The sequence below is a fragment of the Phycodurus eques genome, chromosome 14 (genome assembly GCF_024500275.1).
Source record: "Phycodurus eques isolate BA_2022a chromosome 14, UOR_Pequ_1.1, whole genome shotgun sequence".
In the NCBI taxonomy this organism is placed as follows: domain Eukaryota; kingdom Metazoa; phylum Chordata; class Actinopteri; order Syngnathiformes; family Syngnathidae; genus Phycodurus; species Phycodurus eques.
Window position 1 is genome coordinate 20,898,492 of NC_084538.1, and position 24,638 is coordinate 20,923,129.

General features: G+C 40.7%; 1 protein-coding gene across 1 annotated transcript in view; it reads left to right on the plus strand.

Moving 5' to 3' along the window:
- The window catches only part of kiaa1109 (KIAA1109 ortholog), a 142,092-nt gene that overhangs the window by 94,727 nt on the left and 22,727 nt on the right, over positions 1-24,638 (plus strand). The window contains 18 exon segments of the mRNA XM_061695387.1: positions 14-190; positions 673-803; positions 987-1,110; positions 1,264-1,376; positions 6,964-7,054; positions 9,279-9,326; positions 12,435-12,703; positions 12,863-13,078; positions 13,186-13,366; positions 13,456-13,636; positions 13,920-14,081; positions 14,200-14,339; positions 14,438-14,633; positions 15,036-15,236; positions 19,171-19,347; positions 19,549-19,686; positions 23,434-23,676; positions 24,393-24,546. Of these exon segments, the coding sequence (XP_061551371.1) occupies positions 14-190; positions 673-803; positions 987-1,110; positions 1,264-1,376; positions 6,964-7,054; positions 9,279-9,326; positions 12,435-12,703; positions 12,863-13,078; positions 13,186-13,366; positions 13,456-13,636; positions 13,920-14,081; positions 14,200-14,339; positions 14,438-14,633; positions 15,036-15,236; positions 19,171-19,347; positions 19,549-19,686; positions 23,434-23,676; positions 24,393-24,546 (2,942 nt within the window).

Below are 24,638 nucleotides of genomic sequence, written 5' to 3' on the forward strand. Positions count from 1 at the left end.
CATGTCCCTGCAGAGTCCAGAGAGCCAGTTCAGCCCACGGCTGACTTTAAAGAAACGCCTGGTAAACCACATCCTGGGCCTCAGTCCCAGACCCCAGAGTGTATCTGTTCCAGCCGACTACCTAAACTGTCCCTCTCCCCACCTTCGAGCGGACAGTGCCAGGGCCCAAAGACCTTTCTCCTGGGCTTGTGTATGTAGCCAGCCATAGTTTTACTCTTCTTTGGGCTGAATAAAGCGCTTCCAAGATGGCCAACCTTTCTGCCACCTGCTGTCGACCAATGAGGCTTGTGGATTCTGAAAATACTGAGCAATGTAGTATAACATGCTTCAAAGTATCATTGCTTAGCATTTGCACTTACTGACATCCTCTATTAAGATTTCATTCTGGGTGAAATTAAATAAATCTTTGTAAGAATCTTGGGAAATCAATCATGGGAAAATCATCCTTCACTTTTCACCCTCTTTTACCTTGAGTATAGTGGTGATGGTGGCGGTACCTTTATTATATAACACAAAATATACTCAATCTTGATTGAATTGTCGCTAGACTAATAACATACCTTAATCACATATTTAAAGCACCTACTGGGCACAGACTGGACTTTTATTCAAAGGGAGTTTGCAGTTTGAATTGCTGCCATTGTCATTTGTAAAATTCCATTGTCCCAACAGGAGGCAGTTGATCCCAGAAGGCAGCTCGTCATGGGGAACCAGGTGATTGACGCGCGCGGCAGAAAGTTTACCAAGAGGGTGGTGGACATCAGAGAGTTAAACGAGCAGGCCAAAGTCATCGACGACCTCAAGTAGGAGTCGTTCTTCTACACTTTATCAAGATCACACCCTAGACACTGTACATCTGAGCTTTGGGTAGAATGATAAAGGGCTTGTGTGACATAAACTTAGTTTGTGAGTCAACCAGAACAAACTATATGTGTAAAAGATGCCCTTCTAAAAGCTTTAATTTAGTGAAATCTCTGCATTCTTAGGAAATTGGGAGCAAGTGAGGGCACTATCAATCAGGAGATTCAGCGTTATCAACAGCTTGAGTCTGTGGCTGTCAATGACATCAGGAGAGATGTCAGAAAGAAGCTGCGTCGCTCCAGTATGAGGGTGAGTTTTCATCTGTACCCACACTCTGTCCGCAGCTCTCCCCTCACTAATAAAAAAATCACCCCTCAAGAATGACATTGTGTATGTCTCATTTATACCTTGATAGAAGTATTTCTGACTTTATTACCCCACCTCTAACCCCCAACCCTTCAGGCGGCCTCTCTAAAAGATAAGTGGGGTCTTGGCTACAAACCAAGCAACAACCGTTCCAAAAGCATCTCGGCAGCAGCAGGTCGACCACCTCTCAAAAGGATGGACAGACAGAGGTAATGAAGAGCAAGAGAAGTCTTCAATCAAATTATTATAAAATGAGACGGGATGGGCATAATTAATCAATGTACAGTAATCCCTCGTTTATCACGGGGGTCAAGTTCCACAATACCCTCACAATAGACGAAATCCGCCAAGTAGCAACCAATTATTTACTGCATGTTTATAGAAATTGTACAGTTTCATATATGCAGTTCAATGTCAATATGTGATATTTTAGAGGTGCAGTTATTTATTTGTCCACTTGAGGTCGCCAGCCACACTGCACAAGCACATGCCTTTAAAAGGTAGGAGTGCTCTGCTTAGGTCAACCCATGTGGACTTAGCAAGGACGGGGCATTTACTGTGCCTCAAAGTGGTTGCCTCGGCGTTGTAGGCAGCGCAAAGATTCATGGTACTTGCTGCAGCAAAATTCCTTGCGGTGCTCTTTTTTTTTTTCTACAGGTTGTAGAAAATCAAGCAAAACATTGGTCTTGACTTGCATTTGTTCCATATTGTTGGCCCAACCAGTTCCATATTGTTATTAGTGTGTGCATTAGCTGTACTGTACATCGCGCTAGTTTAATATTTGTGGAATTTATTTCATGAAACTCTCACTTTGGCTTGTGTGTTAACCAGTGGCATGCATGTTCCTACATTACTAAGCAACCAAATGTGTGAGTTGAGATTGCTCAGTAAGGTTTATTTTCCTGCAAAGTAAAGAGCCTATTTGTCCATATGTGAGTAATCGCTGCCACAATATAGTGAAATAGGCAGCAATGCAAACTTAACCAAAGATCTATAGAAGAGTAACTGCACTTTACTGCTCATCAAAAAAAATATCTGCAATACACTGGATTTGCAATAAGTGAACCACCATATAAAGCAAAGCAAATTCATTTAAATAGCGTATTTCATACACAATATAACTCCGTGTGCTTTACATGATTAAAAGCATTTAAAAACAGACAAAAAACAGCTTATAAGCATTTAAAACACAGAGGTGAGAGATGCCTCTATTGGGCCTTTTTGGCTTGTGGGACTCCTGAGGCAGCTGATGGGTACCGGCTGGCCAAGCGGAATGCAGTTTTGGTAGTCGCTGAAGCAAAAACTCGGGACATGGGAGGAGTTCGGTGAGGCCATAGAGAATAACTTCCGGACAGCTTCGAGGAAATTCTGGTCCACCATCTGGCATTTTAGGAGGGGGAAGCAGTGCACCATCAACACTGCGTATAGTGGAGATGGGGCACTGCTGACCTCGACTCGGGACGTTGTGAGTCAATGGGGAGAATACTTCGAAGATGTCCTCAATTCCACCGACACGCCTTCCCATGAGGAAGCAGAGTCTGGGATCTTTGAGGCGGCCTCTCCGATCTCTTGGGTTGCAGTCACTGAAATGGTTAAAAAGCTCCTCTGGCCCTGGGGGTGGATGAGATTCCGGGGGAGCAGTGTGGTTTTTGTCCTGGCCGTGGAACAGTGGACCAGCTCTACACCCTCAGCAGGGTCCTCGAGGGTGTCTTGGAGTTCACCCAACCAGTCTACGTGTGTTTTGTGGACTTGGAGAAGGCGTTTGACCGTGTCCCTCGGGGAGTCCTGTGGGGAGTGCTTCGGGAGTATGGTGTACCGAACCCCCTGATACGGGCTGTTCGGTCCCTGTACGACCAGTGTTAGAGTTTGGGCCGCATTGCCGGCAGTAAGTCGGACTAGTTTCCGGTGAGTGTTGGACTCTGCCAAGGCTGCCCTTGATTTGAGATGGGTCTATAGCTTGCTTACATGGCAGCGTCCAGCGTTTTATGTTTTAGAAGAGGTTTAATAGCTTTAGGAAACTCGCCTTACTAGAGTAAGGAGTTGATTATTTGCTGCAAATCAGCTAGCACAGACTTTGCACTAGTTTTTAAAAAGTCAGATTGTATTAAGTCAAGCTCAACTCTTTGATGGTTTGAGTTGCTGAACCATTTTCTCAACAGTTTTTTGGTAATAGAGTTTTTCCTGGGCATCATTTTATCATTTTGCTGATTTGTGCTGATATTTAACCTGATGGATTGTATTTTTTCACTAAAATAATCAAATTCAGTGCATTTATCTGCTGTTAGAAGATCTGGAGTTATCTGATTTTTTCCAATTAATTTTCCAAATGGGACACGAGAAACTGGAAGCGTTGTTGAGGACTACTTCTACATGCGTCCATCAACTGTGTTCCATATTAATTTAATCTGTTTATTAAAAGTAATAAATTGTCCTATTTTAATAAGATTATACTTGTTTAGATGGTATATTGTTATAATTAGGAATTAAACATTTTAAACAAGATTATAAGCAGTCAGTAAAATAAAATATACACATTAACATACGACTATTTAATAAACATTTACATAAATCATGTCTAGAATATTATTATACATATTACCGTACATATTATACATTTTTAAAGTGTGCTGACATTTTGAGCACCAACTGCCTATTAATATTAGCTGTTCCTAGTCGGGCTTCGAAATCATTGGATTGATGGACAGACTGGACCGACCGTTCTTTGTCGGGCCTCAAAATCGATGGATGGACAGGTGGACCGGACAGACGGATGACGAACCTTATTTTGAGCTTCAGAGACATTTCTTCATTAGTCATTCAGCAGACACTTTAATCCAAGCTAAATTGCATTGCTTTTAAAATAAACTCACAAGTGCATTTTGTTCAAAAGAAGTGACTAAGAACATAATCTCGTGCTGAAGGTAATTTGGAGAAAAGGTGAATACAAATTAAACACGTGAATGGGTACAAATACAAGTGGGATGAATCATGGTTGTCGGCCTTTTTAAAGACTTCAAATCTAGATTCTGTAATCCTGATCTTGTTTGTATATGAAATCGTTAATCGTATTTAGACAGTTATTAACCAAAACAATGATTTACATTGCGTCGTCGTTCTCAAACCTTTCACACCAAGTACCACTTAAAAATTATTTACCTCTCCACATGCCACCATAATGACCAATGTTAAATTACAGTAGTGTACTAGGCCTAAGTGTTCATGAAAAACAAGACCGTTTTAATCCTAAAAATATATTCAATAATATTGTGAGCCAAGTAACATTATGTAGTTTGAACATTAGCAATATGCTTAAATATGTGAAAATACAAAACTACTTAAATAATTATTAAACTGAAATGAATTGCACATAAAATTTACACAAAAAAATTATGTAAATGTTTAAAGAGAAATGATGACAACACTACATCCGCCCTCAATGATGTTGATGTTATATAGTCTGGAAACTTGAGTTGGCTTCCCATGTCCACTTGCAAATCCCAGTACAATGCTGAGGCGAGGAAGCTGGCTATTGGTTTTGGGTGTGAATGCGGCTTCTCTCCAGCCCTGACAAAGGCCATGTTCCTCTTGCTCTGCTGTTACCTTTGTCGTTGTTCTTGGCCACAGCATTGATGGCTTCGGTAATTGGCTTCAGCACATGGTCATGCCTCCACCTGTTGCGGCCCTCTGCAAGGGCTTTCGGGCAGCTGCTTAGAATGTACTCAAGAGAGCATTTCCTAGCACAGAGGGGGTTCGAGAGTCATTCATGCCCCCAGAGGTGGATGTTAGCTTGGCTTGGTAGAACATCATACACAACTTGGACCAAGAACTTGATGCACTGGGATTCTGCCTGCCAGATGTCGGACCAAGATATTTTCCTGTCCAGCACCCCTCCCACTGAGCCCATGCTCCTTGCTGTGGCATGCCGACCATCTTGCTGGTTCGCTCGGCCTCAACCCCTGCCCGCACATCTTTAAGAACTAGCTGGCGTTTGTCCTTACCCTGAACCTTCGGCGTAACTAGGTTGGGTGGGAGAATCCCAACCCAGCCGGTCCTGTTGCCACTGTGTCTACCAGAGTTCTGTGTCTCAGCCTAGACTACGCCAATTCCAGGCCTTCCTGAGCCCTCTACCTCATGCCTGTTCGCACCATGATGCCAGCTGATCCCACTTTAGAGTCCCTGGAGTCCCGGGAGAGAAGGGTATCTCTTGTGGACAAGACCCTGAACTCTTCATCAGGACTACTGGAGGGGAGCTGCAGCTTGTTGGTCTTCCCATAATGTGCTACACTGCTCTGTTTCAGCCCCAGCCATCTACAAAGGCAGTGGTTATCTTCCTCTCCAGAGACTTGACTGTTGACAGGGTTACCTTGTAATACCAGCAGAGGGCAGAGTGCTCGGGGTAAGACACCATGTTGGTAAATCCATGCCTTGACATCTGAGAGCCACCTTTCCAGCTCCTTCATGGTTTGAATTGCTGCAGTGTTCCTGAGGATGCAGTCAAAGACCTTGCCAAGGCTCTTGACATGCTTCTTGGTGATGGATGGGGTTACTGTGCCATCCAGCAGGAACCGGAACTTCTCTGCCACCTTTCCCTTCTTCAGGACCATGGCCCTGGATTTTGCTGGTTTGAAGCCCATTCTTGCCCAAGGGATGGATCTCTTCCAAGACCATGTGAGTAAGCATCTTCCACCTGGCACTGATGTGGTGCTAACAGAGAGGTCATCCATAAAGGCTCTGATTGTGGGTTGCCGTATGCCTGACTTGAACACAGGGCCTCTGCACGCCGCTGTCTGAACAACCATATTCATGGCGAGGGCAAAGAGGCTCCCTGAGATAGTACATCCAGTTATGATCCCCTTCTCGAGCCGGTGCCAATCTGATGTAACATCCCCAGAAGTGACTCTAAGCATGAAGTTCCCATAGTAATTCAAGATGAGATCCATGATCTTTCTCAGTACGTGGTGTCTGGCCAAGGTTGTCCCGACCAACTTGTGGGGAATCGACTTTATGCGTGGGCAAGGTCAAGCCACAGCACGACAAGGTCTCCCTTTTCCTCGCATGCTTGCCTCATCAGTTGTGGCACAACTCCGGTGTGTTCTAGGCATCCAGGGATCCCGGGGACTCAAGCTTTTTGAAGCGAGGTGTGATGGTGTTATTAAGGAGAAAATCTGTCAACCTTCTGGATACAACACTGTATAGAATCTCACTGTATCTTAACACTGAGAAGTGAAATAGATCCGAACTGCTCAAGTGTGGTTGAATTATCTTCCCTGGGTGTCCAAAACCCTTCCGCCTTCCTCCACTGGTCAGCAACAGTTCCTCTGCGCCAAATCATATGCAGAAATTTTCAGAGGGTTCTCAGGAGCTTTGTGTCTGGGTCCTGGCGCTCATCTGGTTCTAGCTGCGGCAACCACTTCCTAGACTTCCTTCCAGGTGCGCTCCTTGGTGTTAATATCAACAGTGGGTGATGGAATTCCTGGCAGAGCTATGAGGTTTCCTAGATATTGCTCTTTAACAGGATCGCTTAAGTTTTTATGTAGGAAGTGATCCACTTCTTAATTTGGACAGGCCAGACGGCCACTGCACCTCTCCCATAACACATAAAATTAAGTGTGTGGCAATAAATACCCGTTTGACGTAATCCTAGGTGCTCCCAGTTAGTAGATCAGCTTCTACATCGCACCCGTTTTTGCATGTGCAAAACTTGAGCAAATCAGGCCCAAAGTGTATTGTGAAAAAATATTGTAGTGTTGCATAATACTGGATTATCAACTTTTTATGCCGCTTTACTGTTTGCAGTTCCAGAATAGGAGATGTGGATGACTTCCCTGATGTGCGTGTGGATGCATCCTCTCCTGGACCACGGGTCACTTTCAACATCCAGGATCCGGTAACATTACATTATGTCCATACTATACCCAAAACAGAACAAAGCTGCATCCTTTATACACCTTCAGTATTCTGTAGGTTTGTCAGATATATTTTGTACTTATACAGTACGTGATTTGAAAATGTGAAAGCAAAGTGTTGTTGTTTCTAAGTAAATCTATTCGGCTGTGCATTAAGGTTGTAGAGTGCCACCAGAAAGTATTCACACCCCTTAAGGTTTTCCACATTTTGCTATGTTACAGATTTATTTGAAAACTGATTTGAGTATAGTTTTCCTTTAAAAAAAAAAATTAAAAAAAAAAAAAATATATATATATATATATATATATATATATATATATATATATATATATATAAAATATCCCATAATGACAAAGTAAAAAAATATTTTCAGACATTTGTGTAAATTTATAAAAATTTAAACATTCAAACATAATAGGTATTCACACCCTTTGCTGTGACACTCAAACTTAATATCAGGGGCATCTGATTTACACTAATCATCCTTGAGATGCTTCTACAACTTGAATGGAGTCCACATCTGGTAAATTCAGTGGATTGAACATCGTTTGGAATGTCACACACCTGTCTATAAAATGTCTCATAGTTGGCAGTGCATATCAGAGCAGAAACCAACCAATGAAGTCTAAGGAATTGTCTGCAGACCTCCAAGACCAGATTGTGTTACGGCACAAATATGGGGAAGGTTACAAAATAATTTCATCAGCATTGAAGGTCCTGAAAAGCACTGTTGTCTCAATTATTCAGAAATGGAAGAAGTTTGGAACCACCAGGACCCTTCCTAGATCTGCCTGTCCGACCAAGCTGAGTAACCGGGGAAGAAGGGCCTTGGTCAGAGAGGTGAAAAAGAACCCTATGGTCATTAAGGTGGCGCTCCAATGTTCCCTTGCGGAGATAGAACCATCCAGAAGGTCAACCATTGCTAACCCACTCCACCAATCAGGCCTTTATGGTAGTGTGGCCAGACGGAAACCACTTCTCACTAAAAGGCAAATGGCAGCTCGTTTGGAGTTGGCCAAAAGGCACCTTAAGGATTCTCAGATCTACAGAAAGAAAATTCTCTGGTCTGAGGAGACCAAAATAGAAACATTTTGGCCTGAATTGCAAGTGTCATATCTGGAGAAGAAGGAGGCACTGCTCATCACCTGGCTAACACCATCCCGACTGTGAAGCATGGTGGCGGCAGCATCATGCTGTGGGGCTGGTTTTCTGCTGCAGGGACTGTGCAACTAGTCCGCATAGAGGGTAAGATGACAGCTGCCAAACAGAGAAATTATTCAAGAGAACTTGCTCCAGAGTGCTCTGGAACTCAGACTAAGGCGTTAATTCACCTTCCAACAAGACAATGACCCAAAGCTCACAGCCAAGATAACAAAGGAGTGGCTTCAGAAGCATCCTGTGAATGTCCTTGAGTGGCCCTGCCAGAGCCCGGCCTTGAATCCAATCGAACGTCTCTGGAAAGACGTAAAAATGGCTGTCCACTGAAGCTCCCCAGCCAACCTGACTGACCTTGAGAGGATCTGCAGAGAAGAATGGGAGAAAATGCTATAAAACAGGTGTGCCAAGCCCGTAGAGACATACCCAAGAAGGCTTGTGATTGCTGCCAAAGGTGCTTCAACAAAATACTAAGCCAAGTGTGTGAATACGTATGTACCTATTATGTTTAAATGTTTACATTTTCAATAAATTTGCACTACTGTCTGAAATATGTTTACACTTTGTCGTTATGGGATATTTTATGTAGATTTTTTTTTTGAAAGGAAAACTATACTCAAATCAGCTTTAGAATAGGTCTGTAACATAGAAAAATGTGGAAAGGGTGAAGGGGTGTGAATACTCTCTGGTGGCACTGTATATTCATTCACAATATTTAATGTGTCATGGCCAATCAGGAAAGCCTCCATTCGACACATTGGGTTCACAGCAGAATTATTACATGGCCATCTTGTAAAACTGCAGACATATGGAGTGACATCAATAAACCGTCGTTAGGACGTGCCCATGACCCATGTAATCCCATGTTTATGTCAGTCCCACATACAATTTTCATAATGTAATGGTTTTATATAATGATGATGATGGTATACATTCACCTTTAAATCCTTGAGCCCACACAAGACATTTTTCTTTATACATTTTGGATGAGCTCTTTTTTATTTTTATTTTTTTTAAACTTTTCTGTTCAATTGAATCTAAATAATCAGGGTTTGGAGTCTGCAATTGCACCTGTCAGTCCAGGAGATGTATTCAAGGTATACTTTTGAAATTTAAGTTTTTACAAATAAAAATAACAAAGCCTCACTGAATAACACAATAATTTAGTTTCCTCTTCTCCTTTGTGACTGCTTTGTTGATGCAGTTGGGATTTTTAAAATCCAGACTTGATGATGATATACTGGCTTCAGCAATCAGGATGGATTTAAGAAACATTATGTTTGAACAACCGTGTGAGTGGATTTGCATAACTTGCTATCATGCTAGTTGTGACTTCATGCAGCAAACAGAGATATGTTTATTTATTCATGAATCAAAGTATAATCCCTGCTCTGCAGTCAATGTGCAGCATACCAATTAGTCCCTAGTTTTACGTGGATAAACTCTTAAAAAGGCAGAAATGATTATACTTGTAATAAAAAAAAAATAAATAAAGGCAAGATCAAATTTACATTATGAAGTCAACGTATTTTCATCTTGTCTTGGAACTGTTTAAAGATCGTAACTGGCTTTGCTACAAACTAATAAATGGCTGATTTCTGGCAATAATTATGCATGGTCAGCACATGAACCACTACTATTGTAATTTCCCATTTATAATGCACATTATTTTCTGAAATAAAAGTCTTCAATCATAAATAGTGCACATTAATACATAGGTATAATAGAAGATAGAAAATTCCTTCACAGTGACTATATGAGTAGATGTTTAAAAAAAGTCATTAATTAGTTTGAAATCTTGTGATTTATCAGTTTAAATCATATTTATGTTCAAATTTAAAATACTATAATTCATCTATTCCTTTATTGTGTGTAAATATTAAGGCTGTGACGCACCCTTGTGTAAAGTTTTGACACTGCAGTATTATTATTCTTCTAAAGTTTACTAGTTCTTTAGTAGTTTAGTTTTGATTGCTTGATTTGTATTAATGTACAGTATGTATTTCTGTGACGCACCCTCGTGTTTAGTTTGAACACCTTGGCTTTATAGAGATATATTACAACTCCCACATGACCATTGTCTAGTTGGAGGCTTGTACAATGTACTGAAAGCTACAGAAACCCCCCCCCCCTGGTGCAAGATAATAAAAAATAGTTAAGACACAACAAAAGATGTAGAGGGGGAATCAAGCTCGATCAACACTCACATTATTACAACTATTTATGGGATTAGGGAACTAACTGACTTAAAACAACATTTTAACAACTATACAACACCGCTAGGCATGCTGGGAAATCATTTGACACCAGGACGCCACGATGACGTCAACAATGTCGTCGTCGTGAAAACAAACAATACAAACTCGCGATAAGAAGATTTCCCAGCGTGCCTAGCCTTGTGTAGTTGTTAAAATGCTGTTCTATATGTCAGATAATCCCCCGATACTGTAAATCGTAATAATGTGAATGTTAATACAGTTCAGGCATGTTTATCCGCCCTCTGCAGCTTTTGTTGTCCTTTTTTTTATTGCATTGCACCAGGAGTGAACGTGTTATCTGGGCATGTGACCTCTCAATACATTGTGAAAGCCAGCTGACATGTCAATGGTCACGTGGGAGGTGGAAAATAGCTCCGTAAAGCCACAGTGTTAAAGCTAAATACTAGAGTGTGCCACAGAAATATATAATTAGTAAAAAATAAGCAATCCTTAGTATTAATAATAATACTGATCAGACTTAATTAGAAACACAAATTAGGAGGAGATCACCAGTAACATTTATTGCATATAAATATATCAATGATAGAAAGTCATTATACATAGGAAGAGGGGTTTTCCTGATTTTTGGATTCAATTTTGGGGGTGTGCATTATACTCAAAAGCGTATTATATATGAGAAATTACTGTACTTACTACTACTCCTTTCTCACACCCAAAAATATTCAGGCAGACAGCCTACCAAAAATTATAGGTGCCATCAGCATCACAGTAAAACACTAAAGTGTGATTACCTGGGGGCAAAAGCTGCAGTATCTCATTGACATTCTTCCTTAAAGGTATTAACTCTTACCTTCTGTTGTGCAGTAAGGCTGTATATTTTCTTGATATTTAAAAACATTTACAGTTAAAAGGTGATGAGAATATTAGCATCTGCATCTAGCATTTTCAGACAAAAACAGTTGATCTATCCCTCGTCATTAATTTGCCCAGAGTATTGCTCAGTCTGTTCATAGTGGTACCTTCACGCTACATAATGCATTCATTAAAATCACGTTTACCAGTTACTTTACTTGTTTCCATTGTTTTGACTCTTCTCTAGTAGGGGTGTCATGCCATCTTCATCTCCTTTCTCATGCTGTCTCTGCTCTTCCATTCTACTGAAAGCACATGACCACTCAGAACAGTTGCGGGATGGTAGTGTTCTGCCTTTGGATGTCATCTGTTAAGTACAAAATATTGAACTACAATAATTAAATATTCAGCCTCATATGGATGGCTGGCTGGATGGATGGATAGTTCATCCAAGTAACAGAACACTATCTCCTTTGCGGTGTGCATTTCTTGTAGGATTTGGGTATCATTTGTCAATTTCAATTCTGATTTCAATTGTTCTCATTGATTACTGATGTCTCAGCTATGAGTCAATTTTTGGAGTGAGAGAAAGACAAATAAGTAAAGGTAACAAATAAGTAAAGGTAAACAATATGAGTAAATGATAAGTAAAGTCCTGTCATACTAATGTTAGCATTGCTTACTGATAATGTATGAAGATAAGTCTTAATATTGGTGCTCCCCTTGATATAATATTTTAGCAGGTTTTGCACTTTTCAAGAACTATTAAACAAGCAAGCAGCAATTCAGTTGTCACGTTGCTGTGCTACTAAAAAAAAAAAAACTAAATAAATAAAGGACAACACCCACATTATATCCTTGCAGCAACTCCTAGTGTTACCATTACCTTGAGAAGGGTGGATCCAAACATGCTACTATTCATTAATCAGTTCACTAAAATTGCGTATAATTATGTATTAGCTCAGTTAGCAAATCAATGATTCATAGATGCAAAACTCGAAATCCTAGGATTGCTTCCTAGTTGTGACATCAGCTACATCGTCACAGCAGTTAAGCTGATGTGTCCAAGAAAGAAACGCTTTGTGCAACGTAAACTGTCCCCAACTGAGTCTGACTTTCTGATCTTCTGTGAAGTTTCCTGAGGAGTCAGAGATGGACCTGTTGTCAGTCACCATTGATGAGCCATCCCATCCTCATGATCAGCGCCATCTTCATTCTTCATCCATAATCGGAGACCAGTGCTCAGTATTCAGTGCCCCTTGCACCCCTGCTGTTCTCTCACCCACAATTCCCTTCCAGCACGATGACGTCCCGCGAGATGACCTGTCCTCGTCTTCCTCTGAAGAATCAGAAAAGGAGGATGAGTTTGAACGCGAGAGACCCCTGAGCTATCGAAGGCCTTTGTATGTCCCCCCCCCCCTTTTTACTGTTCATTACTTGGCATTAATGTCTTGCATTTCACTTGCCAGAATTGCTTAACATTTTTGCCATAATAATTTCATTTCTGCTTTCGTGTCGTGTTTCTGCTTTTCTTCAACCATTTATTTGGTCTTTCATTTTAGCCAAGGTTCTCACAGGAAGTCATCAGGCTTTTCTGCTGTGAGTCAGTTGTTCAGTGAGCGTTGGCCGAGCACACCTGCCAGTCGGAGCTTCGGCAGCGCAACAACAGAAAGAAACATCGACTTTGAGCTGGATGTGCGTGTTGAAATAGACAGCGGGAAGTGTGTTCTTCATCAGAGTACTCAGCAACCTGAGCATGAAGAAATTTCATTTAGGAGGTGCAATGAAATTAATCACGCTGGAACTTTTCCTTTAATTCAGATTTTTTTAAATGAATATGGTACAGTAATCGACGTTTCATATGACCAGCCTCTTCGTTTTATAGGAGCTGTGATCGCAGCCTCAGGAGTCTAGATCAGGAGTCTCCTCCAAAGAAAAAAAAATTGCAGCCCACATACACATCCACTACCCATCTTCTCGCTGGAAAGAAATGTCCCTCCTCACTGCAGACCAAATCGAATGACCTTGAGACCACAGTTTTCTACATTCCGGGAGTAGACGTAAAGGTCAGATTCTCCCACAGCAATTCAAAATTCATTCTGTTTGTAATATATTTTACATTTTGAATTATTAACTCTCTTTTTCACTATTCCAGTTGCACTATAACTCCAAGACCCTGAAGACTGAATCCCCTAACGCCTCGCGTGGATCCTCCCTCCCGCGTACTCTTTCCAAAGAGTCAAAGCTGTATGGTATGAAAGATAATGGTCCTCCCAATGCTGTCCAAAGCCAGACTAACTCGCTCTTACCTCCCCCACTCCCACCTATCCCATCAGGTATTGAGAGTTCCCTCATTCTTAATTGCATGCCCTACTGCCATCCCTAGCCTCTGACACTCAAGTGCTACGCCATTCTGTACTTGATGATTTAGATCTGCATGTGGTTCCTCTTCGTCGGCTGGATGCAGTTATTTGATTCAAGGCGTTAATCCATCACTCTTCTTTTATCAAATGGGCTCATGCATTTTGAAAGAAAGAGGCAACTTCTGTTAAGTTGACCTCTCTTCTTTAAATGCATGAACTGACTTTTAATGTATTTAACTCCAATGTGTGCCAACAGCCAAAGGTAAAGGCAGTGGAGGGGTGAAAACAGCCAAGCTATATGCCTGGGTGGCCCTCCAGACTCTGCCAGAGGAAATGGTCATCAGCCCTTGTCTTCTTGATTTCTTGGAAAAAGCACTGGAAACCATTCCTATCACTCCAGTGGAACGGAGCTATTCAGGTTTGTTTCCCCGAGTGTGATTCCATACTCATTTGGTTGCCACTGTGCTTTCATTACAGCTCATATTGGACACATTAGGTTCTTTATGTCTGCGCTCATCTTTCTTCTGGTCCTTCAGCTGTGGCTGCCCAGGAAGAGGACATGGGTCAGTTTGAAACAGTGGACCAGCTCGAGGAATCGACCACCTCCCTAGTTTCTTCTTCGGCATCAGCATATTCTTCTTTTCCGGTGGATGTGGTCGTCTATGTCAGAGTTCAGGTACAGGCGAACTCACAGATTTTTTTCCCCCCACATTTAAAATCTAAATAAATATAAGATAAATTCTCCTATTTAATATTCAATGTTTGTGTTTTCAGCCTTCTCAGATCCGCTTCAGCTGCCTGCCCATGTCCAGAGTTGAATGTATGCTCAAACTGCCGTCACTGGACCTGGTCTTCTCTTCTAACCGTGGTGAATTAGAGACCCCAACTGGAGCTCATCCCAATGATGGGTCGCACCCACCCTCCTCCACTCCTCCTGGCCAGCACATCCCCAAACTACCTCCTACCAAAGGTCTGAGATTCTAATCACATTCCATTTTGACTGCAGTGATACTTTTACTTAGAACTGTTTTTCGAGTAATGAGCTGTCGCTTAGTAATTTTGTTTGCTTTGTGTTGCAAAGCAAACAAGTGAAGTAAAAAAAATAAATGAATAAATAAATAGAGCATATAAGGTTCTGTAATGCATTCACCGATACGCTTTCAGACATTTTTATAATTCAGGGCTCCTTTTTTTAAAATTAAAAACAAACAACAAAACATGGTGGTGATTTATGGGGACTTCAACAGATTAATGGCAATTCAATCGGAAAAAAAAAACTAGTAATGAGCAAATTCTTAAGTCAAAGTACCACAGTGTCATACAGCAACCATATAAAATAACTTCATTATTTCTGCTCTCTTCCTACCTCTAGCCTCTCCATTACTGGGGAGCCCTCTGAGCAGAAGCCGCCACAGCAGTAGTCAGTCAGACCTCACCGGGGGCCCAAGTAACTCTTCGGGTCTCAGCTTCACTGCCTGCATGTCTGACTTCTCACTCTATGTCTTCCACCCTTATGGCGCCGGAAAACAGAAATCTGCTGTCACAGGCCTGCCCCCAGGCCCAAGCCCATTAGGTAATAATGATGATGATTATGATGATGATAATGTGATACATTTCATTATAGGTGCCTCTCAAGTCACTCAAGGTCACCTTAGAGGGTGATCAGAGCAATATAACATTTGAAAACTACAAAATGAAGAATACAAGTACAGCAAAGTAGTGTACAACACAAGAACCAAAATAATAGAAATAAACAATATACAAGTAAAATTTATAATTGTATAAACAAACCAATTATAACAGATAAGTCTGTTTGGGGTGGAAGTAGGTTATCTGTTAGGACTTTGGCTTTGCAACCGGTGGGTCACGTTATATTTTCCGCTACGGACAAAATGTAAACATTGGCAACTAGTTCTTGGAGAGATGCTAGTCTGCTTCCTGGCTACTGTTGAGGTGCCCTTGAGCAAAGCTCTGTCCCCACTCCTCCAGCGCTAAAAAAGTTAAAAAGTTGTGTTTTGTGTATTTAATTGAGAGAGTCTACATTTCTAATGTGATGAAGGAGAGTGTTCCTAAGGTGCGGAGCTGAGCGGCTGAAGAGCAGGATCCTAATAAATAAGGTGTCATTTTCACCCATTGAAGTAGTCAGTAGCTGTAGGGCAGGGTTGATGTGACTGGTGTGAGGGCATCTTGAGATTAAGTAAGTGGCATAGTTTTGGACCAATTGCAATTTTCTGATTGATTTTTTTTTTCCCAGTAAATGAGTGAGTTCAAGTATTCAAGACATCACAAAATGCGTTGTAAAACGAGGTATTTGCCGATGCATTCCTCAATATCCATCGCTAAAATACGTAATGCATGTTTTTAAACTTTACAGTAAATAAAACCAATTTTCTGAGCAGTCAAAAGCTCTCAAAACAAAGATTGACCCTATTATTTCTTGTAACTCAACAAAAAGAGCGTGCATTGATAATGGAAATTAAAACTGCGTGGCAGGCAGATGTAAACAGAAAGGTGATCGCTGATTGGTGCAGAGCTCTCAAATATTAGGGAACGTCCCAATTTTGTTATGGAAGTCACTGAACGCTGACTCATTCCAGCCATAACAATGAGTAGGAATTTCTAAAATGAATTCAATGAAATAGACACTATATTGTAAAAACAAACAAAAGGATGCATCCACATTGAACAGTCGCCCAACCTCTCTGCTTTCCTGGTGACTGCTTGGTGCACGCTATTTTATTACGACCCCATGACGACTGAGCCTCTGAGGTGAAAGTTCTCTTTGCGTCCGGTCTTAATGCATTATAAGTCACGAATCATCTCCTCCATGGCACCGAATACGCTACACTTACAAGTATCGTTATCATGAGAGGGAGGACAGGAAAGCCGTGCTAATTGATAACCTATCATGACACAGAGACGCCAAGCACCGAAATAAGCGATCTGGTGATACAGTACACTTGTCACTGCTCTGGCTGGAACCACGTTTTCGCGGTGAGTAACCAACTTCGAACAACAAAATAACAGGCAAATTAATCCATCTCTGTAGTTAAAAATGTAAAGACACAGCCATACAGGATCCCATCTAAACCGGAAATGAATTAGTACATGACTGTACATGTCACTTGAGAACGAGGGCAAGGTTAAAAGACAAGAATAAAAGGATTATTATTAATCGATATTTGTAATATAAGATAACCTTAGTTCGTCCCACGATGGGGCAATTTGCATTGTTTCAGTAGCAATAGTGGATACATTAAATATAAATACAATATAAATTATATATTATTATTATTATAATATAAATTTAATGCAAGACATCTGAAGTACATTGCACAAAAAGAAACCTTTTTCATACATTTAGCATTTTTCAATTCAATCAAACAGTTGACTTCACCTCTGCACCAACATAGTATAGCATTGCAGAAGCAATCAGAAAAAGCAGGGAGCTATCAAAAAACTCTTTAATGAGCTCAAAAAGATTACTGTGGGCTGTAATCACGCCAAAACAAGAACTAGCACGGTAGCCAATGTCCATCTCCTTCGTTTCCCATACAAGCGTCCATGCAGCCATTGGAAATTTTCACTCTCATCAAATGGCAGTGACATATGGGGTCCCTCAAGGGTCAGTTATTGGACCCCTTCTGTTCAGCCTGCTTATGCTACCCTTAGGTCAAATTCTTCAGATCCTCAATATTGAGTATCATAGCTATGCGGATGACAAACAGTTAGATCTAGCAGAGTTTCCAGATGACTATAGTACAATTGACATGTTGTGTCACTGTCTAAAACAGATAAATAACTAGATGAGTCAAAACCACAACACAATTGAGAGAATTGTTTTTGGCAGTAAAGAAAAGAGGATTGTTGTTAGTAAATATCTGGAGTCACTCTCTTTATAGACCACCAACCAAGTCTGGAACCTTGGTGTATTGATAGACTCCCACCTGACTTTCAACAGTCATATCAAATCAAACAGCCTTTTACCAGCTGAAGAACATATCCAGAGTGAAGGCTTGCATGTGCCAAGCAGACCATGAGAAGCTCATCCATGCTTATATCTCTTATAACGGTCTTCTGACTGGAATCGTGCAAAACAGCATTAAACAGCTGCAGCTCATTCAGAATGCTCCACCTCGGGTTCTCACCAGAACAAAGAGATCAGAACATATTACTCCAATTTTAAAGTCTCTACACTGGCTCCCACTCAGTTTTAGAATAGACTTTAAAGTTCTGCTTCTGGTCTATAAACCACTAAATGATTTGGGTCCTGAATACATTAAAGACATGCTAACGGGATAAAGAAAACAGTGGGGCTCTGAGATCTGCCGACTCAGGTCAGATAACACAGCACAGCTTCCAAAGCAAACATGGTAAAGCAGCTTTTAGCTGCTATGCTGCAGGCAAATGGAATAAGTTGCCAATAGAATTGAAGTGAGCCCCAACTGTCAATGTCTTTAAGTCCAGGTTAAAAAAAAAAATTCTCATGCTTTTTAGAACATTACCACTTGAAAATTATCTTTCCTGCACTGTACATTGTTTAAAATTTTATTTGTTCTTTGTGTTTTTAAATGGTTTTTTTAATCTTTTTCTATTTATATTTAAAATGCTTCTGATCATGTGAAGTACATTGCGTTACTTTGTGTATAAAATGCGCTATATAAATAGATTTGCTTTGCTGCCACCGGTCATGGCCCCATGTACAAACGGAAACCACAGACTCATGAACAATATGCAGGGTTGCTACAATATGATTTATGCTCTCCCACAGGGCAGAAATTCTCTCTATACATAACATTACTTGTTCAATAGGTCAAAATATGTCTCGGTATATGAAGTAAAGTGTTTTATGAATCTAGGGTTGAAAAGGATAAAACTAGGTATCGTTTTATTACTTAGTGGAACTTTTATTCAACTTACTGCGCAAAACAGCGCTTTGAAGAATAGCTACACAAATCTCAGCTTGCTTAATAATAATTGCTATACACATTTTTTTTTAGTATTTTGGACCCTGGACTTTAAATAAGGATAGCAGTATTGTTTGGTGAGAGGAATGGACAGGCGATGGTTAAACTACACAGAATGATGGAATTATTGTTTGACTAGAATGAAAGTGCTATCGAGAATGACACACTGACCATTACATAGTGGGGAAGAGGAAAAGGTTTAGTTTAGAAAGGGTGGAATGGGTGCCATTAGAATGGGAGGATTGAGGTGTTGTGCTTGCATGAGTATATTGTGTGTTATCCGTGCAGCCGTGAAAAAGAATGTTGTGTTATTGAAAAATGGCCTAGAGGGAGGATTTAGATTATGAATAGAATAAGACTAAGAACAGAGGAACACCAAAGAAAGGGGAGGAAAGGTGCAAAATTGTTTTATATAAACGAATGTTGCATGCAGTGTCAGGCAAATTTTATCTCTCATTAATTTTTCTCATTCATTTAGCTTATGGAGAAATTACCTTGTGACCTGATTGTTCATCATAACGACATTTATTTGTCCTGAAGGTACAGTAGATGAGGAGCCAGCATCTGTGACAGGAAGAAAGGACTCTTTGAGCATAAACCTGGAGTTCGTAAAAGTCAGTTTATCAAGAATGAGGCGTACAGGAGGCCCGACATTTATTGAAAGCTTCATTCCTGGTAAAGGTGGTAAAATGGACACTACCCTCATCAATATCTCAGGTACGTTGTTGGCTCACTTGCACAAGAGCTGATCAGAATCATCTAAATTTGATTGTCACAGTGATCATACTAGTCAAAAGTTAATGGCAAGGGGAAAGACGTTGTCTTGTGGTTTTGGTGTGCAGTGTTCAATAGCACCTACCAGAAGGAAGTAGTTTTTTTGTACTAAAACATGTTTTAATTGTTATATTTTCTCTTTAGCCGTTTGTGATATTGGCTCCGCTTCCTTTAAGTATGACATGAGACGATTGAGTGAGATTCTGGCCTTCCCAAGAGCCTGGTACCGCCGAAGTATTGCCAGGCGCCTCTTCCTTGGAGACCAGACCATCAATCTGCCAGGTACCTTGATTAGTTCGTGTTGGTGAGAGGTGAGGTTGCATCTGGAGGTTTGTACTCTTTTAACTGTTGTAAAAGTTGTTTAGGGAAATCATACTAGAAGTTGAAATATATAAAACAATAACCATTCACTACAGATTTTCTTGTGTGAATTTGTAATGGGTTACACGATGACCGACTGGTTAGCACATGTGCCTCTCAGTTCTGAGGACCCGGGTTCAAATCCGGCCTCGCCTGTGTGGAGTTTGCATGTTCTCCCCGTCCCTGTGTGGGTTTTATCTGGGTATTCCGGTTTCCTCCCACATTCTGAAAACATGTATCGTAATTGATGACTCCAAATTGCCCGTAGGTGTCAATGTGGGTGTGAATGTTTTTTTGTCTATATGTGCCCTGCGATTGGCTGGCGACCAGTTCAGCGTATACCCTACTTCTTGGCCACAGTCAGCTGGGATAGGCTAATTGATTGCCGACATTAATAGTTTAAACTGAAAATACTCCACAAACTGATCCAGAAACACATACATGTAATTTCAAACACAAACATCTTACAACATTGCTATACCCTTAAAAATACACTGCTTACGGCTAGGCACGTACAATACAGCGTATGTACACATTGCTGACATTTCTCTCAACTTAATTGCATTACTGTAATGAGAAGTTCCGTTATGATCAAAATGATGATGATTAGAGCTGTGCGATATATCAATAGCTATCATAGATCCAGTGTGTGTGTGTGTGTGTGTGTGTGTGTGTGTGTGTGTGTGTGTGTGTGAACTGGAAATAACCTTTCATTGTCAAGATTGTTTTGGGCTCTTTTTCCAGATGTTCTGTATTAATAGCACATTATTTGAAATTGAAAAAAGAAGTAATTGGATTGAGAAATGAACAAGTTATGATTTATTTTTTATGTACATATGGTATATGTAATTATGAGTGTACGCCTTTACGAGAGCGAGCAGGGGTGAGTAGTGTGACGTGAGCGACAAGAAAAGGTCAGCTGGGGAAAAGACGAGATTAGCGCATGTTTTGGTGGACAGCAGCTCCGATGTTTGTGATGTTGTGTTGCCGCGAGTTCAGTAAAGCGACTGAAAGTACATTCGCGACTGGGTACCTCCTTGGCCACTTGCGAGGGCATTGCAATACAGTGAAACGCTCCTCTCCTTCGAGCAGCGCCTCGGCCATATTATGGGTGCACAGGAGACATCCTGATCTTAAGGCACGCTGCCGGCCAGTGGCCGCGCGCTCAGCACATCGCTAGCCGGCCAGCTACAGAGTATGATAAAGTTGTATCAAACACAAATCTTCATCGTTAGCCTTAAGGTCTTAACGTTTACAGCTTCAAGCAGGTAGCTCACAGCCGTTGATGCTAATATTAGCAGCTCACTAGCCAGATAGCAGCTCATAGCTTAACAAAATGATGGTCCTTCTTCATCAGAAATTGAATAAGCCATAATGTTATTCCTTTTTAGGTGCTCGTGTGTCATCGTCGTGCTACCATAAAGGGCACGTGCTGTCTCGCAGGTTTTGCTTTGCATCTTTGGTGAATATGTCAAACTTCAGCCCTCTGTTGCTAATGCTAACGGTTAACTTTGGTTTTTGCGGGTACGTCACCAGATGACTACTACTGTGCATGTGCATCACTAGAAAGACATGGATATCAAATATTGTGAATGTGCGTCATGCCACCGGCCAGAAGAGGAACACAACAAGCGAGCAAGCGGGAAGAATGAATAGAAAAACAAAGCTTTAAAAAATAAATAAATCAACTGTTGAATTAATTGTCGACCATTTTGATCGTACACTTGGTCGTGAGTAGTCAACAGATCGTGGCAGCCTTAGTGTCCCTAATCTTCAGATTTAGACATCACAGTCAGGCCTAAAAGTTCATTTGTTAGCACTTTTACTGGATAAATGGTAAACATACTTGAATGTTACTTAAAGCACTGTGTTGCATTTATTTAAATTCTTTGCACTTTACTACATTCCTTAAAAAGTGGTTATACTACCAGATCTTTTTAATGGTATTTACACTATTTGGCCACTGGATATTGGTTTTATTTTATTTTTACTAATCTTTGTTCCATTTTATTGGCGTGTAGTCTATATAAAATGCTGTATGTATTTTATGAATGAACTGAGAAAAGAGCACAGAAAATTGCCATTGATTTCATGTAATATTTAAGAAAAACCTCAATCAGGATAGATATCGGTATCAGGATATAAAATTACCTGCTTCAGGATATACAATTTTTTTATATCACACAGCTGTAACGGTGATGATTTAGCCGTACAGTCCAATGAATGATGATGAAGACATACATGCGCAGCAAAGCAGAGGAGTTACCGTAATTTCTCGTGTATAATGCACATTTTGTTCAAGTCAATAGGGCGCATTTTCCATAGTTGGGGGGGGGGAATGTTATATATATATTTTATAAATGTATGCCACCATCTAGAGGTTATGAACAAAAATCTGTACACTTTCATTCCAATATGCCACCGCCACCGAGAGATTATGAGAAAGGTGTACAACTTTATTCTAATATGCCACCGCCACCTAGAGGTTATGAAAAAGGTGTAGCATACACTTCCATTCCAATATGACAGGGGTTTGTATATTTCACAAATTTCACAATTTGTGAAATATTGTTGTTGTTGTTTTTTTTTTTAAATACGACTAATGACTGAACAACAACCACCATTAATTTCTCTATCGTTATGTTTTATTTAATGATAATGTTTTTCTGAAATGCTTGAAAGTTTAATTTGAATCCCATTAAAATACAATGAAATGTGTTTCGCCCGGCCCTTCATCTTTTCTTTAAAGAATTGTATGTGGCAAACATATGAGCACAACTGAATGTTTTCTCATTTACTAAATAAAAGTAGGGCTGTGAACTTTCAAAATAAGAGTAAGTATACATGTTCAAATAAAGTGCTTAACTTCCCAATAATTATTTTAAAAAACTAACAAAATACAGATAATACTTCGTTTTGATCATATGGGTAGAAGCAAAATCATTCATTGTAAAAATGCATTTTACATGGGTAGAAGGGTGTTCCAGAATTTTGAGGTCAACTTTGGGGCTGCGTATTATACATGGGTCCGCATCATACACGAGAAATTATGCTACATCTCCTCCTGTTCTTCGTTAGATACTTCGAGATGAGCCATATATTTTTATTCTGCTTTCTCATGGGTCTTGAGGAAATTGGTGATAGGCAGCTGATCTCGCTGAGTCTTCTTCGTCATGATGAACAGGTTTTTATACGTCTCCATGGTAGTGTTGAAGACTTTGCAGAATAGTATGGATGTCTGTACCGTACTCTTGTTCATGCCATTATGCAGAGCAATTTTTTCCTTCTTTGAGCTTATCTAGGAGGTTTGCCTTAGAAAGAACATGACGTTTGGGCAACAGCTTTGGGCCTTAAAGAAAGAGCACAAAAATATGGGGAGATACTGTGCTGCACACTGTTAAAGACTCAAACAACTATGTAAATTCTGTATTTATGTTCACATAAGAAAATTGGTCAATAGGAATAAATGCCATATACTCCACAGAATTCAAACAAACTATTTTTGCAGTGGCGAAAAAAAAAGTGAATCGCTGAATTTGAAAATTGAGAATAGCATGAGATTACAATGCATTCCATCCTGACTTTCCTTCAGCCAACATTATTTTCCACATTATGACATTTCCAAGGCTGTTCTATACTTAACACATCTTGACCTTTACCTTGCTTCAGCCTCTGGCCCTGCCACCCCGGACTCATCTGAAAACATGACTCAGCATCTGTCCCCCGAGTCTAGCCGCAAAGCCTACTGGAGAACCTGGGACGGCAGCACTGGGACACACATGCCTCAGTCCCCCAACGTTTTCTCTGAGCACACTCCTGGAAACAACATGAGCCCAGGTGGCCTTGGCCACCTTAAGTCCCCTGCACCCGGACGAAGCAGAAGTGTGTCAGATTCGTCTGCACCGAGAAGAGGTGATCTCACACACTGGAACTCCAAAGGACTTTGAGCACATATAATGTACCATAAAACTGATGACCTCTTATACCAGGCATGGGCAGCTACCAAGTTGGTCGACACCATGTGAATCTGGTCCAATTTGGGGCACCCGCTTGTTTTCAAGTAATCTCCCGAGCTATGGTGCCCTTCAGATTGCGCTGGTGTATGAGTATGGCGAAGTGTGGTGCAGACTTGGCGCAGCTTCTCATACTCGCCACCTTCCGCTGATCTTCATGTACAGTGTTCCCCTGCTATTCGCAAAATATGGACCAAGCCTGCTGCCAAAATCGGCAAGTAATTGACGCTCCCCTAAAAGAGTTTTATAATTACCTATAGATGCCACAAGATGGCACCAAAATAATATTTGACACGGTTTTATCCTCAGCATAAAAACAGCAAACAGGTTAATTTTTCAGTTAATGAAGGGTGTGTTAAAAAAAAAAGAGCGAATAAGTGAATTATTTGTGAGTAGCGAATCGTCAACACCACCACCAAAAAAGTCACCACTACCGAGAAAATATTTTGCCACAATTACGTTAAATTACCAAGCACTGGCAAATATTTTATTGTCACTTGGGGGTATGGCTAAACCATGCAGCTTTCACAACCATTGAAGTTGCCAGTCCCTGCCTTACATCAACATAGTTCAATCCTCCACTAACCTTACCTATCTTTTGACATTCTCACCCAGATTCAGTGACAAAAACATCTACCCCCTCATTTAGTAAAAATGGTAAAGCAGCAGGGCAGCAGGGGGCGCCGTGGGAGACACTGGTGGTGTTTGCCATCAACTTGAAACAACTCACGGTCCAAATGAACATGAGCAACGTCATGGGAAACAACACGTAAGATATTAACGTTTCTTTACACTTCTTAATGAAGACATTATTAGTGTACTCTAAGTCTACATGAAATGATGCATATCTCTCCCACTCTC